This window comes from Zea mays, chromosome 4 (assembly GCF_902167145.1).
Source record: "Zea mays cultivar B73 chromosome 4, Zm-B73-REFERENCE-NAM-5.0, whole genome shotgun sequence".
NCBI lineage: Eukaryota > Viridiplantae > Streptophyta > Magnoliopsida > Poales > Poaceae > Zea > Zea mays.
The window spans coordinates 212,967,220-212,983,831 of record NC_050099.1 but is presented as its reverse complement, the minus strand read 5'-3'; the positions used below and the strand labels follow the sequence as shown (position 1 = coordinate 212,983,831).

Genomic DNA, 16,612 nt, shown 5'->3' with positions numbered 1-16,612 from the left:
TATTATAAAATTTAAAGTCCATTGTCACCCATACTTGCATATCACGCCGAACTTATAGTCAGCCATACTTGCATGTCACGCCGAACCTATAGTCATAGCCACTAAAAACGCGCTTAGATTTAATGCACTGTCCTCAGAATCTCTGTGCTCACATTGTCGCGCCAATGTACGAAAACGCGTACGTTAATTGAGATGTACAGAAATCGACAAGACTGCACAAAACATTGCCTGTTTTCGGAAAGCAACCAGGCATCATGTACCAACCACTCGTCCTATTGACCAAACTCCACGTTGCCATCATGCTGCACGGATGCCTCGTCTATGCAAAACCAGTCGGTTCAGCATCGAGAGCGAGGATAATCCTGCGCAACAAAAACCGACACTGACGTCACCTTTGCCACTGGGTTTAACACATCAAGTCTCTGAAATGTCTGCATACAATAAGACCCTTATACATCGAACAGTATTTACAGGAGAATATACATGGTGTATTGAGCCTGTACTGAGATAAATACTCTACAAAATCTGCCGCCAGCGCATCTTCCAGCTCCAGGGCGCCGATAAATATCACAGCGGCAGACATGCCAGATCCTGCGGCATTGTCATGTGATGCAGGTTCGGGCCTTCTGCAGAAAACCTCATTGCTTGTGCAGTTCTCAGCATGCTCTGAGATGGCTAGGTACTGCAGCTAGATGACATCATGAATGGATGCTAACTTTACCACCACTATCAGAGACCTAAATCGAATGACGGAGGTGCAAAACTCATGTCTGATGCATTCTTAATTTCCACTGGTTTCTGCGTCGATTGTGTGGTCTTCTGTCTCCACTGTTCGGTTGCTTGAGCTTCAATTGCATCAAGATCAAGGTTCTCAAAGAAACCATCATCAAAATATAGGTGATCAGCGACTCTGCTGGCGACGTGTGGAGATGGTTCTGGTGCTGGTTCTGGTTCAAGGTTTATAACAGGGATCGCCAGAGGTTGCTGGAAGCTTAGCCTTCTCTTTCTGCAATCCAGCTTAGTCGATGATTCACAATTGGCGATCCCTCTTTCACATCGATCCTGTACAAAACTGTACGATGGGCTTGGGTTTATGGTATGATGTTGTGTTTGAATCTCTTTGGGAGTCTCAGTGTAATTGTGCCTAGCCTCTGAAGAATAGCTTGAATTTCCGGTCCGAGAAGCAGAATTGTAAGAAACATCAAGGTACCTTGAGGGTAGAACTACTGGGGACTGAGTAAACAACGATTGCCTGCACAAACATCAAACGAAATTGGCTTCAGGAAAAATAGCAAACATATGAACTAAACTCGTGCAAATAATGTCAAACTATGTTACAGGCTGAATATCTTAATCATAATAATCAAACCGTGCAAATCCATTTGTTTTCAGTTGTAAAACAACGCGGTAATTTTGAACTGTAACTATCGATTATAAAACTTCAGCACTTGTGCTTGTTGATGCCATATTGAATGCCAGGAACACAATAACCACAAACATGCAATCTAGATGGACATCATTCCAAAACTGTGCCGGAAATGAGTTGGCTAATGATCTGATAATACCTGTAGAAACCCATCATGTCACCATTGTGTCGATCACCTTGTTCAGTTTGTGTAAATTCAGTTGGAGTTGCCTGATCATCAATGAAGCTATCTTCGTATTTATCTTCACTCTGATTATCATCCTCATCCTCTGAAACATATGCATCTTCAGACACCCTAATGCAATAATGCAAGAGTAAAGTTGGAAGTTGGTAAGATAACATGACGCATAGGTATAGGTAAGCCATAAAAATAGCAAAAAACAACCAGCAAGAGTTCGTCTGCTGGTATGTAGTTTCCATTCGAAAGGTGACAGGAATCTTACCCGACTTCCTCGTCAATATAGGCATCTAGACGCCTCTTGGTCTTCCTTTTTGTCCCTAGAATACGAGGTTCAAAACATCCAACAAGATGTAAAGATATGTTCCAACAAACACAAAAAAGAAAATGAAAAAAAAAATAACAATATTGAACATTGACTATAAGGGTTGCAAGAACCAGCTCACCCATAGCATGTTTTATTTGGTTTGGCCTATCTTTATTAGCAATATTGCATTCTTCAAACCTATCATCACAGCCATCCAAAGATATGGAAGAGACTCTTTTGATCTTGTCACCATATTTGCATAGTCTTCTGTACTTAGGTGCTTGCTGGACTGATCCCGATGCATCCCCCCCTGACCTAAGCTGATAATCACCTGAGAAACTATCACACAGCATATTCCCAGGAGTATGTCTTGTAGTAGTAGCCATCTTCACATTTGAAGGATGCATTGGCTCTTCTGTTTTGGCTCGAGTCTGATCTAGCATATACAACCTTGATGATCCATCAAACTCGTTTTCCCCACAAAGCAATTGATCGTTTTTCTCAAAGTTCAAAGGTCCTTTGTGACTTCCAGCTACATTGGCATGAGCCCTCTCATCACGTGACTTTGGAGAACCACGCTTTGGCACAGCTCCAAAGTCTGCAGCTTCATCCATCTCTAGACGTAGGTGGCTAACTTCAACCACTGGAGACTCAGGAACAATTCCTTCTTCCATATATACTGTTAGCCTTGAATTAAGCTCCATGTCTTCCTGATATGAATAGGTGGACTCTGGCAGTTTAACATTGCAGGGTGTGTCCATTTTCTCCCTTGGGCTTGTCAGTGTTTTGGATGGTACAGTAGTAAGCACATGATTGTCATCAACATTGTCACCATGCCAAGAGCACTCAGGGGAATGCATGGCTACAGTTGATAAATTATCCACAAACAAATGTTTGTCTGTATTGGTACCAAGGACAAATTCAACTGTTGTCCTACAGACGCCTGCTGCTGATCTGTAAGGTTTGGCTTTGTTCTGATCTTTGTTATTCCAAACTGCACTTTTTATGTCCTTACTGAATGCAATTTTTTGAGGCAGGACAGGTACATAAGTAATCAAAACGCTGCCTCTTCTATCCACAGTTACATAATCACCACTGAAGAAAGTGTGAACCGGATACTTCTTAACTGGAGAACCTGGCACAGAAACATTTTCATTCCACACTACACTCGATGAAGCTTCTAAACCGTCACATTCCTGAGGCATTTCCTCATTTCCATTAGCAGCATAGAGACCTAAACATGGTTAAGAATGCCATTCACCAATTAAACAGAAGTAGATTTGAAACTCCAGGCTTGTAGTTGTGAAATTACCGAATAGAAATGATATACATTGAACAAATGAGTTGCCATAAGAAGGGAGATGGTTTTACATAAATTAAGGGAAAATAATATTACTGTTAGAAGCTTATAGTGCTAAAATGTCAGCATCATAAACTAAACAAATTTACAAAGGAAGAATATGACGAGTATTGGTACCTTCATGTTCCAGACCCTCCTCCACAGCAGAAACATTAGCAGGTTCTTGCAAAGGGATTTCACACTGAATAAGAGTTCAGAAACAATGGTACCAAGCATGATTTGTTTTCATTTTTAAATTATACAGAATAAACAACAAAAAATTCACACAGATTTTCAATGAATCTACCTTTGTCCTGAAAAGAGATGGGTCTTGAAGTTGCTTCATAGCATCAGTTAGCATATCTGTTGTCCGAAATGAATGTGGAACTTTGTGAACGACACTTGGATAAAGCTGAAATCTAGGAAATGCCACAAGGGACGGCCTCCAAACTTCTTCTTTGCACACACTAAAGTACCTAGTAATCATTTGACCGTCTGCCTCCGACATCTTCCATGGAATTGGCGAGGCTTCTTTTGCGGCAACCCTCATTTTCTTTGCGTGAGGAATATACTTGTCTATTGTCAACTTAACATACTTAACTTCTGGTTTATAGACATGTGGAACCTGTTGATGTGGATAGTTAAATTAGTATTTCAGAATAAACAATTTTACGGAAAAAATACATTATACAAAATTACCATCCTAGGACTAGCATGGTATTCAAATCTCTCACTGTTATGCAATAGCTTCCTCATGGTTCGACAATCTCCTTGTTTCTTTCTGTACCCCTGCAATTCCTGACCTTCATAAGCCAAAACCAGTATGAGCAGTTAAGGTAGCAAATGCCAAAGAAGAAAACTTGTATAGAAATGTAACTTTTGAACTTGAGAACGTGCTATTCTCATCATCACAAAAGGATATCAACTCGACCTTCATTCTTTCTCCCGGTTCTTCCCATCCGTTGAATCATCCTTAATGGTGAGACATTGGCATCGAAACAGATCACGAGATCAACCTCAATAATATCAAGTCCTTCCTCGCCAATTGATGTTGCCACCAAAACATTATATACCCCAGATCGGAATTTCTGTAAATGAACTAGATGATTAGAAATGCCATAAGTAGTGCCAAATCAAGAACTGATAGGAGTTATTATCTGATACCTTCAAAATAGCTTGTTGAGTTTTTTGGCTTTGCCCCTTCAGTTGGTTACCTGTCAAAGACCGAAGCTTGAACTAGTAATGTGAAACAATTATCTGGATTCATGATTCATCTACTGCATTTTTATATGCCCCACATCTTGTAAAAACTTCTTCTGTAGATGTACCTAGACAAAAGAGGTAAGGGGCTATTCACTAGGTTCAACCATTGTGTTTTGATCGTCATCTAGGTGGCCAGGCGTACCCCAGATGCCACAGGATGCCACAAGTGTTAGTTACACCATATCACCTAGGTGTACCCCCAGCACCACAGGACAGCACATCACCTCAAAAACCATGGGATCAACTGAACACAATCCCTCACTCATGCCACATGTTCTTTTCCCTAGTATATCCTAAATAATCAGTATAATGTAGTACTAATTTCAATGATCGATCACAAATACATGTCATTTTGGACATACATGGAATCAATATCTTCAATTTTTAACTATTGATAGCTTTTAAAGTATTTTATTCGGAACATTATAATTCCATGTATAGATTTGTTCTGAAAGGTAATTCCATGATATTATGGTTCTATGGCTTTTACATATGTATGTATAGAAAGGCCATTGTCAAAGTTACATTTTGGAGACTGTCGACAGAACGTCAGAACGACATGGTTTTATAACGAGAGTAACTGAAACAATAGCTAATCAGAACTAACAAAAATATATCTGCATGACCTACTTCTGCAAATATTTAATACTCCAACAAGATCCTCCATACCTGCTGAGCTTTGACCAATGAATTCAACAGGTCTGACAAGTTTATCATCAATATCCTGTAGTGAGCAATATATTTCACTGCATTGCAAAGCATTCAGCAAAACATTCAACATTTATGATGAACTGACAAACAGAGGACAATTAAAGTGTTTTCAAAGCAAGCATGTCAACAATAAGTTTATATGTTATATAAAGGATCGTGAACAAAATTTAACAAAACAAATGTGGATACTTAATCTGTAGATTACAAGAATTTGTCAAGACAAAAGTGATTTAAGGACAGCTATGGCCAAACTTGACAAATGAAACAAAAATACAAAACATTTTTTTCCAATCATCAAATAGTTCAGAGTTCAGCAGATAAGTGCCAGAACAGGAACAGAAATGTATGAAAAATATACTTAGTAGAAATAAAGACCAAGTTGCCAGGTTTGATTCTTACTTGACACTTTCTCGGTAATGGGAAAATATAATAATCCTTGAGTCCTTCAAATTGGAATCAGTATCTATGCCATTAAACATAACGTGTAAACATAATGCGTTCAACGACAAAGAACATGTAAACATAACAAGCTATCATATGTGGATAATTCTAGTTGATGTTAAGCAGCACTTGGAACTCCATGACGGCATGAATTAAAACATAAGTCCTTCATAAGGGAACATGCATAAATTAATGGGGTACAGTGCAGCGGTCACTGAAACAGATGAAATAATTCCATATTACCAGAATACTACTATTACTAGCATCATGTGTGCTGATAAATTGCAAACTGTAAATAATCAAACCCAACAGACATAATACTACTTTGCTACAGACCAGTATACCATCATTACAGCCTCTATTTTGAAAGGTGGTCCTACTCACCAGCTCACTTGGCACCTAAGTGCCTTGTCTAGGCACTTTCCCATCTAGACTAGTTTAGGGCATTGATCATTGTATGGAAGCGGAACAAATCGGAGATGGGGAAGATGAAATATGGGTGCATGATGAATTATGATGTCAAATTTCCTTTTTTTTGCATGACAGTATTCTAGCTGACTGGAAAAAGGTACAGATGTCAACCTAGGCAGAGCAAGATCAGTTGTACTGTAAGAAAGGGGTTCAATTAGCTGACTGGAAAAAAGTAGAAATGTCCACACCAAGTGTTAATGTAATATAAGTTAAGTGTCCGTGTGCAAGTAGTGTTCTTATGTTCTTATACTCTTATCTTTATTGCAATTATGTGCAGCTCTCTTGCTGTCTGCATATCTGATGATGAAATAAATCTTGAGCATCTTTGTGTATGACAGCAGTCCTTTGGCAGCCAAGGACAGCAGCCTTGCTGCAGTTTTGACTGCACAAGGACAGCATCTGCTATCTTGACTGCACCTTTAGCATCTAAGGACAGCATCTGCAGTTAGGACATATCCTTTAGCATCTAGGGTCAGCATTCCTACTTAGGACAGCACCTTTAACATCTTTGCAGTCCAATCTTTGACGGACAGCACCTCTGTAGTTCAGCCCCTTGCGCTATAAATATATATCACAACCCTTAGATGGGTATGGCATTGTGTAGTGTGTTAGAAATAAACAAATAAATTGCTCCAACTCGTAGTGTCATCCTCTGGATGAGAGTAAGAGTCCTGTTGCTTACAATTGATATCGAAGCCAAACTATCATGCAGCCTAAACATCTCTTGCGCATCTCCTTCCCGCGCATCTCCCCATACTCAGTCAGCAGCAAGAACATCGACTGTTTCTACTCAACCCTCCTCTCGTGCTCAGACGAGCAGCCTTTGTCCGAGACAGCCTCTTCCCCACACAACAACCCCACGCTAGCACACCATGACCGAAGAAAAGCCCCAGCTCGGTCACTTCAAGTGTGCGGCGCCAGCAGGAGGCCGAGGTCACTGCGGCATAGGAACGCGAGCGAGCAGCTGCAGCGACAGCGGCGAGGGCATCACGGATAGTTGCAGCGGGACTGGCAGCAGCGAGGGCGAAAGTAGAAGCAGCGGAGGCGACGGATGCTACACGTGCGGCGGCAGCAGAGCTCGAGGCTCTGTGTGGCAGTAGCACTGGTAGCTCTGCTTCTGTCGACAGCAACACCAACGACGAGCTAAGGCTGGCGAGAGAGGCAGCGCGAGAGCAGACAGCACAGTGGGCAGTCGTGCATCCCCATGGGGGCACGAGCGGCGGTAGCCCAAATAGGCGCAGACGCGCCGACGGCGCACCGGGCGAGAGTGCACGCGGTGGCAACCCAAACGGACGTGAACGCGCGGCAGTGCTCTCGGTGGCGGCGGTCGGGTCAACGGATATCGTGGCCTCTACAGGCGGTGCGGCTCTTCCTCCCCGGATCAATACCATGGCCACCGCAAGGTCCATGCAATTGTCAAGGACATCAGTCCCGGTGGTGGGTGGCCTACCCTCACCAAGACCAACTACGTCGAGTGGGCCGCGGTGATGAAGGTACGGTTCCAAGTTCGCCACATGTGAGAAGTAATTCAGTACGGCGACGCCGATTACTATGAGGATCGATGGGCGTTGGATGCCCTCATTGCTGCAGTCCCTCCCGAGATGCAGTTTTCGCTTTCCCAGAAACGGACTGCTAAGGAGGCCTAGGACACCATCGCTGTGACCCGCATCAGCGGCGACCGTGCCCGCAAGACCACACTGCATGCACTTCGCAAGGAGGGGGGAACCTGGCCTTCAAGCCAGGTGAGGATGTTGATGACTTTGCTCTCCGCTTCCACACTATGTTGCAGAAGATGGTGCAATTTGGCGACGACACCTACGATGAGAGAGCCATCGAGAAGCTTTTCTGTTGCATCCTTGATAAGTACAAGCAAATCGCTCGCTCGATCGAGTCTCTGCTAGACCTCTCCACAATGACGATCGAAGAGATGATGGGTCATCTTAAGGTCGTCGACGACGACGAACCACAGGCTCTCTCTGGGCCTATCACCATCGGCAGGAAGCTACATGTCACTCGGGAGCATTGGGAGGCCTGCCAGGGTGACAAGAAGAAAAGGATGTCCTCTTCCTCGATAGGTGGCCGTAAACGTGGCAAGCCGCACAGAGGCGCGCGGAGCGGGACACGAGGACGTGCTGATGGCGGTGCCCACGAAGGCGCACAGGGCGGCCCGCCGGCAACCAAAAACCGCCACGAGACAACACCTGCCACAATTGTGGCAAGCTCGGCCATTGGGCTAGGAATTGTCGATAGCCACGACGCGGCCAGGCCCACATCGCACAGGCGGAGGAGGCTCTACTCCTAGCACACGCAAGCATCGAGCTACCTCCAACAGCACCGGCCAGGACGGCTCTCCTCCAACTTGATGAGTCAAAAGCACACGCTTTCCTCAGCAATGGCTCCAACAAGGACATGATCGAAGGATGGTGCCTCGACACTGGCGCCACTCATCACATGACCGGTCGACGGGAGTTCACCGAGCTTGATTCTAGTGTCTAAGGCTCCATCAAGTTTGGGGACGCCTCCGGCGTAGAGATCAAGGGCGCCGGCACAGGCTGCTCACCGGCTGTGAACGCCATCAGGCGTGCAAGTCATTGTGGAGACAGAGTACAGTCGCAAGTTGCACGTGTTGCGCACCGACAACAACGACGGCGAGTTCACAGTGGTTGAGTTCGCGTCGTACTGCGCGGATGAGGGTGTTCTGCGCCACTACTCGCTCTGTTTAACCCGCAGCAGAACGACGCCGTCGAGCGACGCAACCAGCGAGTTGTGGGGATGGCTCGGGCTCTCCTCGAGAAGAGGGGAATGTCGGCTGTCTTCTGTGACAGCGGTCTACATCCTCAACCGCTCGTCCACCAAGGTGCTCAAGGGAATGACGACGTACGAGGTTTGCCATGGGCGCAAGTCGACGGTCTCTCACCTACGGGTCTTCGGTTGTCTGCGTTCACCAAAGGCTTGGCCACATCGGCTAGCTCGACGACAGGAGCACCCCGGGGGTGTTGATTGGCACGTGGAGGGCTCAAAGGTCAATTGCATCCTTGACCCAGGAACATAGCGTGTGCGCACGGTGCGCGACGTAGTGTTCGACAAAGGACGAGGATGGGCAAGGGACAAGGCGGTGGACGACGACTCGACTCCGACGTATGACAACTTCACCGTCGAGTACGTCCACTTCGAGGGAGCTGAGTGAGTAGGCAACTCTTCTTCACCGAGCAGGTCTACCCCAGCCCCCAAGTCTCCACCAATTCAAGTGACATGCTCTCCAACCACGACACCGACTACGACGAACTCTTCGCCACCACGCACTCCAGCACCAATGATAAGACCTCTGGGCTTGTCCACTCCGACACCAACTCGTGTCGAGCAAGATCTGGTGGAGCTCGTTACCCCAGTCTCCCACGACGAGGAGCGTCGACACGTGCCATGACATGACAGCGAGTTGTTGCGGTATCGTAGAGTGGAGGGCCTTCTCATTGACCCGTCAGCGTCGGGCTTAGCGCCTCGCAATCTAGTGACAGATTTGCATCTTGCGTGCGACGACGGCGAGCCTCGATCTTTCACGGAGGCTGATAAACATGTGGCATGGCGTGCCGCGATGAAGTCGAAGATGGATGCGGTTGAGACAAACCGCACCTAGGAGCTCGCTGACCTCCCTCGTCCACGCGATCACCCTTAAGTGCGTGTTCAAACTAAAGAGGGATGAAGTCGGCGCCATCGTCAAGCACAAGGTTCGCTTGGTGGCAAGCGGCTTCCTGTAGCAGGAGGGAATCGACTTCGACGATGCCTTCGCCCCGTGGCACAGATGGAATCCGTGCGACTCCTCGCACTGGCAGACCAGGAGGGATGGCGTGTTCATCACATGGATGTCAAGTCATCATTTCTTAACGGCGACTTCAAGGACGTACACCAGCCGCCACGATTTGCGATACCTGGCAAGGAGGGCAAAGTGTTGCGCCTACGCAAGGCCCTCTATGGCTTGCGACAGGCACCGAGGGCGTGGAATGCCATGTTGTATTTCACGCTCAAGGGGATGGGCTTCATGCCAAGCCCACACGAGGCGGCCATATATCGGCGAGGCAATGGAGGAAATTCCCTGCTAGTGAGTGTCTACGTCGACGACTTGGTGATCACCAGCGCCAAAGATGCAGAGGTGGCAGCGTTCAAGAAAGAGATAAAGACCACCTTCCAGATGAGTGACCTAGAGCACCTCTCCTACCTGGGGATTGAGGTGCACCAGGGCGACTCCGGGGTCACACTTTGCCAAACTGCCTACGCTAAGCGTATTGTTGAGCTTACTGGGCTCACCGACTGCAACCCAGCTCTCACTCCAATGGAGGAGAGGCTAAAACTGAGTCGTGGCAGCACAACGAAGGAGGTGGACGCTACTCAGTATCGGCATCTTGTGGGGAGCCTTCGCTACCTCGTCCACATGCGGCCGGATTGGCATACTCTGTCGGCTACGTCAGACGGTTTCTGCAGTTACCGACGACGGAGCACAAGCAGGTTGTGAAGAGGATCATCCACTATGTTGCGAGGACTCTCGACCAAGGTCTCTACTACCCGAGGTGCCTTAGGGAGGCACACCATGTCGTGTACAGCGACACCAACGCATGAGCATGATCCACTTCTTCCTCGGCAAGTGCCCTATCAGCTGGCAGTCAGTCAATCAGCAGGTGGTGGCTATGTCTATACATAGCGGCCTCCACCGCTTCAACTCAGGCGCTCTGGCTTGCTCGATTATCTCCTCAGGAGAGACACTGGAGCGGTGGAACTCAGGGTGGACAGCCAGTCTGCTCTGGGCTTTGGCCAAGATCCATGTGTTCTGCAAACGGAGCAAGCACATTCGGGTGAGATAGCACTTAATCCGAGACTGTTTGGCAAAAGAGGGCATCAAGGCGCGCTACATCAGCACCAAGAACCAGCTTGCGGACCTGCTTATCACGCCCCCTAGAAGGATCAAGTTCCTAGAGTTTTGCTCCAGGTCCGGGATGACCCAACTTTCTCACAAGACAACGCACAAGACTTAGGAGGAGAATGATGGAATAAGTCTTTGAGCATCTTTGTGGATGACAACAGTCCTTTGGCAGCCAAGGACAGCAACCTTGCTGCAGTTTTGATTGCACAAGGACAGCATCTACGGTTTTGACTGTACCTTTAGCATATAAAAACAGTTTGACTGCACCTTTAGCATTTAAGAACAGCATCTGCAGTTAGGACAGCACCCTTAGCATCTAAGGACAACACCTTTAGCATCTAAGGATAGCATCTGCAGTTAAGACAGCACCTTTAGCATCTAAAGATAGCATCTGCAGTTAGGACAACACCTTTAGCATATGTGCCGTCCAATCTTTGACAGACAGCACCTCTGTAGTTCAGTCCATTGGGCTATAAATATATATCTGAACCCTTAGATGGATATGGCATTGTGTAGTATGTGAGAAATAAACAAAAAAAATGTCCTAACTCGTAGTGTCATCCTCTCGATGAGAGTAAGAGCCCCGTTGCTTACATCTGAGAGGGGGAAAGCCTGACCGCCTGTCTAAGTCCTTTTGAAACATTGCTTACAACATAAAAATAAATAGAAGCACCATTGCCACACACACACATAATACTCAATACAAACAAGCTTTAAGCACAAAGTTAAAGATTTTGTGATGATTAGATGTCTTCAAAAATATGTTTCCTATCGATTATAAATCTAATGATGCACCATTGAGTTCATAGGATAAAAATGCACTCCCTTCGTTCCAAATTGAAAGTCGTTTTATTCAATTATGTAGATGTTAATACATTTTTCTATAAATTTAGTTAGAGTTAGACAAGTTTGACTTCATTAGATACACTGTGAAACATATGAGATTAGATACACTACAAAACATATGTGTATTAGATATTGTAGAAGTTAATACATTTTTCTATAAATTTGGTAAGAGTTAGACAAGTTTAACTTAGGACAAAGTTGCAACAACTTACATTTTGAAATGGAGGGAATTCAACATTAAGAAAGAAGGTTACTTACTAAAGTGCTCAACCATCAGCCTTTTCAATTCCTGTACTTTTGGAGTAATACTGTGAGATGAGGAAAGCTTCATCTTTTCTTTTAATCGCCAAAAGAATTCGTTCTTGTGCATCAAATTCAATGACCTTCAATAAACGAGAATAGAGTTAAAGATGAACATAGATAAAAGCTTGCTTGCAAACCAACGCGCAAAACCAAAATATAAGTATTGTCAAGGGCCTTAGTGTCTAGGGTAGGTGGCCCTATGCTACGAAGATCGTAGCCGCGGTCCGTCGTCTTCTCCGGCGAGGTTATGCCCCTCTGTCGTCGGCTTAGTTGAGAGAGAGAGAGAGATTAGGATAATGATATTTCTTAATTCCAACTCAGGTCTGGTTACAGGAATATATAGGCCCCTAGGCCTAAAGCATGTAGCTAACTGCTCCCTAATTCTAGGGCATGCAAACAACCCTTAATTCTAGGCATGCGAACAACCTTAATTCTAGGCATGCGAACAACCCTTAATTCTAGGCATGCAAACAAACTTATCTAGTTTCTATCCTTAATTCTAGGCATGCAAACAAACTTATCTAGTTTCTATCCTATCCACTAGAGTCGACGGTTGTTGCCTCCTAGGCGCGCTCACGTGCACGCCGCACATCCCTGGCGCGTCGTTGTCTGACGTAGGGTCGGCCGTACATGGCATCTCTCCCCTCCTCGAAGATCAGCTCGTCCTTGAGCTGGAACGTCGGGTGCCGGGCGCAAAAGTCGTCGAAGTCCTCCCAGGTTGCCGACTCGGCCTGCTCCCCGCGCCACTGGACAAGCACCTGGCGGACCCCGCGTGCCAGGCGAGCTCGCACCACCCGGACCGAACGAGGGTATGGCCTGTACCTTGGCCGGGTCCATGACCACGCCCGCCGCCGAGATCGCGTGGCCAAGGTAGGCGACGGATGGGGCGGCGAACGCACACTTTGTGCGCTTGACGAAGAGGTGGTGGCGACGCAGCTCGTCGAGCACGGCGCGGAGGTGATGAAGGTGATCCGCCCATGTCTTGCAGGAACTCGTACAGCCCGTCATGAGTACGGAATGCCGTCTTGTGGACGTCTTCCGGCCGCATGAGTACTTGGTGGTACCCGGAGCGCAGATCTAGCTTAGAGAAGTACCGCGCACCATGGAGCTCGTCTAGCAACTCATCAACCACAGGAATGGGGAAGGCATCCTTTACCGTGAGCGCGTTGAGGGCGCGGTAGTAGACACAGAAACGCCAGGACCCGTCGGCCTTCTTGACGAGGAGGACCGGCGAAGAGAATGGCGAGTCGCTGCAGCGAACGATCCCATGCTCGATCATGGCGGCGCACTGGCGTTCCATCTCGTCTTTGTGGGCCGCCGGATACCGATATGGCCGGATTGCCACTTGTTGCGCACCCGCCTTGAGGGTGATGCGGTGGTCATGGGCGCGCTGCGGTGGCAGACCTATAGGCTCGACGAAGATGGTACTGAAGGAGTCCAGAAGCGCGTCTAGGAGCGGCTCGCTCGCCATGGGGGCGCTGATGGTGGTCGGGCCTGATGCAGAGACGCCTGTCCAGCAGGTTGGGCGTCCGTGTAGGTGGAATGTCATGCGACGGATGCCCTGGTCCCACACAATAGGCCCGAGCGCGCCCAGCCACCGCGTGCCGAGGACGACGTCGTACCCGGCCAGCGGCAAGACGAAGAGATCAGCCGGGAACGGGGCGCCCTCGACGATGAGGGGGGCATCACGAATGACCCCGACGCAGGTGACCCGCTCGCCGTTGGCGACCATGGCGGTGAGGTGTGGCCACTGGTGAAGTGGCAGTCCCGTGCGCCGTGCCGCTGCTTCGGAGATGAAGTTATGGGTGCTGCCGGAGTCGAGGAGGGCGACCAGCGAAGCCGCACCGAGCGCAACTGTGATCTACATGGTGTCAGCCACGGGCACCCCGGCGAGGGCATGCAGGGAGCGTCGCCGTCCGCGCCTTGGGCCGCATCATCAGTGTCCTCGATCTCCACGCCATTCATGAAGAAGATGCACCTGCAAAATCAGTTGTGGCCACGCGAGTACTTTTCGTTGCAATTAAAGCAAAGCCCCTGACGGCGTTGTTCCACCATTTCTTCCGATGACAGGCGCCTGCCCTCGCCCCAAGCTAGGGCTCCGCCCGCCGCAGCACCTGCTGGTGGTGGCGCTGGAAGGGCCACGGGCTGGGGGGCCGCTGGCAGGTAGGTGATGGGGCGCCGGAACGGGCAGCAGAGCGCGCGGTGCGGCCCTGGCAGGGACCGAGGGCCCCCTTGTCAAGCTCCATCAGCTCCACTTGGCACGCCAGACTCATTGCCGCCGGAAGCGACTGCGGATTGTGGATGTGTACCGCGTGGCTGAGCGGCGGTAGGACGCCACCCATGAAGAGCTGGACACGTTGCACCTCCTCCAATGGACCGGCGCGGGTCAGCAGTGCTTGGAAGCAGTTTTGGTACTCCTCAACGGATCCCGTGCGCCGGCACTCGACGAGCTCGAAGAGTGGCGCGGAGCGGATAGGCGGCCCGAAACGCAGGTGGAGGATATCTTTGAATCGGCTCCATCGAGGAGTGCCCTCGTCCTCCTGCAGCTGGATATACCAGAGTTGTGCCACGTCTTCAAGATGGTATGAAGCCATCCAGACCTTCTCCATGATGCGCTGCTGATGGAAGTAGGATTCGCAGCGATTGATGAAGAGCAAGGGATCGGTCTTGTCGTCGAAGCGAGGAAAGTCGATCTTCTAGAACTTGGGTGGCCGGTCGTGGTGGTGCTGGCCGTAAGGAACGCCGCCCCCGCCCGCCCGCCGACGATGACTTCTCCTTGTCGCGTTTCAGCGCGATGACTTCGGACTGCAGCATGGCGACAAAGTCGGTGAGTTGCTCTATCATCTTAGCGAGGTCGGCATTGGATGGTTCGGCCATGGGTGAACTGGAGGATGCGGCTAAAGGTGGGGAGGGTGGTGGGCTTTGTGGTGGCGCGGTAGGGTAGGTGGCGGAGGTGGGTGAGTAGGATCGGCGTGACTGTGATACCAGGTTGTCAAGGGCCTTAGTGTCTAGGGTAGGTGGCCCTCGGCTACGGAGATCGTAGCCGCGGTCCATCGTCTTCTCCGGCGAGGTTATGCCCCTCTGCCGTTGGCTTAGTTGAGAGAGAGAGATTAGGACAATGGTCTTTCTTAATTCCAACTTAGGTCTGGTTACAGGAATATATAGGCCCCTAGGGCTAACCGCATGGAGCTAACTGCTCCCTAATTCTAGGCATGCAAACAACCCTTAATTCTAGGCATGCAAACAAACTTATCTAGTTTCTATCCTTAATTCTAGGCATGCAAACAAACTTATTTAGTTTCTATCCTATCCACTAGAGCCGGCGGTTGTTGCCTCCTGGGCGCGCTCACGCGCACGCCGCACATCTCGGGCGCGTCGTTGCCTGACGTAGGGCCGACCGTACATGACAAGTATCAACTCCATAATCATCACAGTCATAATTTTTAAGGCGGTAAGGCGACTGTCCCCCTTTTTACCTTTTAAGTAGTAAAGCGTAAGACGAGTTGATGCCTTAAATATATTTAAAAATAGAAAAAATATTAATATTTGAGAATTATTGAGGACAAAAATATTAATAAAGAAGAGAAAAAGGATAAAAAAGAAAAAGACCAGTCGAGTCGGTCTACAAATCAGCCCAACTGCCCATTAAAATAAGGTTTCCCACTCCCTCTCTCCCAGCCCTCTCCCTCTCTTGAGCGGCCTCCCTCTCCTAGACGTCTCCCTCCCTCTCAGTCGCCACCCTCTCTCTGTTAAGGCCCATATTGGCTCATATACCTATCTACATATATGGGAGAGTCATCACGGGAAACCCCCATATATTCTCCATCTCATGGTACGTAACATGGTATCAAAGAGCCAATCTGATCCGTTTTTAGCGCCCTCCATATTTGGTCGCGCAGCTCAACCTCTGGCCGCCGTCGCGGCTGCTCGTCGGGTGCCATCGCGCCGCCCCTCCTACTAGCACGTCCGCCACCGGCGGATCCTCTACGGCAGCGCACGTCTCTACAGACGACCGAACCTTCTTCCGCCCGACGTCCATCCCGCCGGCGGCCAGACCCTCTCCGTCCGGCGTTAGTCACGTTCGTCCCGTCGGCTGTCTTCTCCGTGCCGCCTAGGCCCGCAGGCTCGCTCCGCCCGGATCTCGGCGGTTCCCGGCATCATCGCGTCGTCCAGTCGAGACCCGTCGACGGCTCCTGTCTACATCAAGCTCGGGCCATCTCTAGTTGATTTTGGGTCTTCATCTGCCACTCCTCGGTTTGGATATTGCTGGGTTTTCTTCTTTACAACTTTGATTGGAACAGCCTTCAGTGCTAGTATACCATGTTGCAGCCTACTGCAATTCCTATCAACATCACTTTGGATGGTCAAAATTACCGTGAACGGTCCTTCTGTGTAGAAACTGCTTTGCGAGATCA

General features: G+C 48.6%; 1 protein-coding gene across 2 annotated transcripts in view; it reads right to left on the bottom strand.

The window, feature by feature from the left end:
• Positions 1-213: 213 nt before the first annotated feature.
• LOC103654570 (DEAD/DEAH box RNA helicase family protein) overlaps positions 214-16,612 on the bottom strand; it is a 28,472-nt gene continuing 12,073 nt past the window's right edge. Inside the window, exons 11-22 of one of the 2 annotated variants that reach the window (XM_008681414.2) lie at positions 12,153-12,277; positions 5,624-5,687; positions 5,183-5,259; positions 4,415-4,464; positions 4,173-4,338; positions 3,950-4,071; positions 3,558-3,875; positions 3,389-3,452; positions 2,051-3,145; positions 1,870-1,924; positions 1,566-1,721; positions 214-1,252 (exon numbers count right to left, since the gene is read on the bottom strand). In XM_008681414.2, the coding sequence (XP_008679636.1) occupies positions 730-1,252; positions 1,566-1,721; positions 1,870-1,924; positions 2,051-3,145; positions 3,389-3,452; positions 3,558-3,875; positions 3,950-4,071; positions 4,173-4,338; positions 4,415-4,464; positions 5,183-5,259; positions 5,624-5,687; positions 12,153-12,277 (2,815 nt within the window). In that variant the 3' untranslated portion in view covers positions 214-729. The remainder of the gene's footprint in view (positions 1,253-1,565; positions 1,722-1,869; positions 1,925-2,050; positions 3,146-3,388; positions 3,453-3,557; positions 3,876-3,949; positions 4,072-4,172; positions 4,339-4,414; positions 4,465-5,182; positions 5,260-5,623; positions 5,688-12,152; positions 12,278-16,612) is intronic. The other variant, XM_008681415.3, reaches the window with a different exon arrangement.